General features: G+C 39.0%; 1 protein-coding gene across 1 annotated transcript in view; it reads right to left on the reverse strand.

Moving 5' to 3' along the window:
• Positions 1 to 2,731, reverse strand: part of EGF (epidermal growth factor) — a 59,308-nt gene that overhangs the window by 29,677 nt on the left and 26,900 nt on the right. Inside the window, exons 10-11 of the mRNA XM_014311920.2 lie at positions 2,022 to 2,147; positions 892 to 1,028 (exon numbers count right to left, since the gene is read on the reverse strand). Coding sequence (XP_014167395.1) covers positions 892 to 1,028; positions 2,022 to 2,147 — 263 coding nt within the window. The remainder of the gene's footprint in view (positions 1 to 891; positions 1,029 to 2,021; positions 2,148 to 2,731) is intronic.

Here is a 2,731-nt window from a genome sequence, read left to right on the forward strand (position 1 = left end):
CAACTGCTGCCTCTCCAGCAGGGCACTATTTCAGGAACAAGTGGAGATGTTCCAGGAGTGCCTGAAGTGCTCCTCCTGTAAATGCAGATCTGGTAACATTCACATTTGTTTAGCTGCGTCCATCTAGGCCTTGAGGTGCTTCCAACAACTTAACTGAGCTCCTCATCAGCTTTCACTGTACCATCCAGTATTTCTTTGCAACACTTTTACAGTCTCTCCATGGGAAAATATAACAGTCTGCCACAGAAGGTTTAGCAAAGCACAGCTGAACTCCTTCCCAACTCTGCAGGCAAGGAGTAGGACATTAGGATGTGGTCACACAGACAAACAGGTCTTTATACAAAGATTCCTCTTTCTAACAGCACTGTCTAGTATGTGAGGAGTGCATTTTGGAAGAGCAATAGACGCTGTGAGCATTCAGCAGTTTTGCTCAATAATATCAGGACATGGGAAATAATTCTTGTTAAGACTACTCCAACATTTACTAGGGATCATACAGATTTAGCTGGATAGAATAGAAGATACTTTTGCTTGTACCACTACACAGTGAAGAAACTCTACAATATATTTCCAGAAAACAGCACTGCAGTCTTAATGGAGAAAACTCACACAAAAGTTTTTTAAAATTGCAATCATGCCTGAAGTGAATTTAGACATCGAAATTCTCTATGAAGTATCATTTTCAATGTACAAAAAGGAAATAAATAAAGGATGAAATGCTTCAACTAATGTTTGGCAGTCTGTACCAGTTGTGCTCCTAGACAGGCGACAGAACAAGGAGCAGCATAATATGTAATCCAGATCACTGACACAGGAAAGGTTAAGGCACATGAAAGCTCAATCCTTTTGTCCTTGCAACACTCCAGAATCCTCTCATTTTTAATGCCTTACCTTATTTTCCACCGGGTCAGAGTCCAGAGCTAAGACTACTCCCATCTGCCAGTCAAGCAAACTTGTGTAATCTGTTCCATCAAAACTGATCTGGCGGATATCTTGGCCATTTGCAAATAACAAAAATGGCTTAGGACCTGCCGATTAAAATTTGCCAATATGTTAATTGCACTAAGTTCAAAGTGATCTCTAACTTGCATTACTACCTAAGTAGCATTGTAAATAAGTCACAGTAAAAGATAAAATGGGGAACAGAAGTAAAAAGAAATTACGGCAATTTTCCTACACTCCACTTGCCTAAGAAATTAAAGATAAATGTGAATATAAGTTTACAGCATCAGCCTCAACATTTCTGACAAAAGGAATCACTAGTCCTGCTGCATTTCACACTGACTGCCTTAGCCTCAAGGCAATCATCTCTCTACATTTCACAGCATCAGCATAAACGATAGAAAAACTTGAATTTGCATATGGAGAAGTCTTTTGTAGTAAAAGCAAGAAAGATACCATTCTCAAAAAAAAAACAAAAACAAAAACAAAACATAGCTTTCCCCTTATTTTGAGCACAAATTAAAAGCTTCCTTTTTCCTTCTCTCTCTTTGGCAATTGCTTATACCTTGCTGATCACCAAAGTCTGCCCTTTTCTCAGAAAGAGCAGAAGGGTCTGGAATCCAAAAGTGCACATCAAACACCTCAGCTTCCTGGGGCCAGTGGGGAGGGATATATCCTCATATGGAAAGTCCTTTGCAGACTATTCCCTATCCTATTCACCAAACAGAGAGACTTCAGCCCCAGTTCTGTAACACTGGGCAGGAACTGAGCCCATATTTATGTGAAGGCACAAACCCTTGTGTACTGCAGGACAGACCTCCACAGTATGGGAGCCCAAAATGAAATGTTGAAGATGGATCACAGATTAAAATTTATGTGAAGGAGACAGAACCATGTACTGGTGCTTGTTTGGCTTTATTTCCAAAATTGGTTATCTTTCCTAACAACTAATACTTCCCAAATTTCACAAAGTAACCTAAAAACAGTGCAAAAACAGATCCCAGTTGATCCACCCTAAAGAACTCAAAAAAGGATTTACTTTTTTTGGCAGAAATATGCAGGCATACCACGACACCAACCTATAGCAGTGCAGTGCTTTCTGTCTTGCTGAAGCTTATATCCAGGGAAACAAGCACACTCCCAGGAGGATGGGCTTAAGGAAGAGCATATCTGACTGCAGCCACCATTATCTGGAGATGTGCAACCTTAAACAGAGCATTTTTAAAATTTTACTGTGCCGTTCTAAAAGAAAAATAAAATACAACAAAATCAGAGGTATAAGAGGTATATTCACTCTGCTCAGGATTTCTACAGTGCAAATCATCTCAAAGGCCTCCTGCTGAAAGCAGAAGCCTAGGGAAGTGAAACCAAATTAGTAGCAACTTGTTCCAGAGTTTTGCTGAAAACTTAGAACACAAGATGTTGTGTTGTAACACAAAGTGGGAGGGTGGGATATGTAAAAAGAGAGAGTCTTTCATGTGTTTCAGAGAACTCTTCTCCCATGCAAATCTCATCCCATCTACAACAAAGTAATAAATTTTATCGGACTTTGCACTCTATGCAAAAAACCAGCAAATTAATGCAATTGTCTCCTCAGAAGTTAATTAGGCTAGGATGACAAATTGATACTTTCTAAGAAAACAAACCAAGATTTCATATAAAAAGAAACCATTCTTTTGGGGTTTTTTTCTGTTACATTCTCAATACTGACATGAGCTAGCAAAACAGAAATAATGACTGAATCTATGTATAAAGTAAAGTCCACAATATGAAAGGGATTAAAAGGGAA

This window comes from Geospiza fortis, unplaced genomic scaffold (genome assembly GCF_000277835.1).
Source record: "Geospiza fortis unplaced genomic scaffold, GeoFor_1.0 scaffold11, whole genome shotgun sequence".
Lineage (NCBI taxonomy): Eukaryota > Metazoa > Chordata > Aves > Passeriformes > Thraupidae > Geospiza > Geospiza fortis.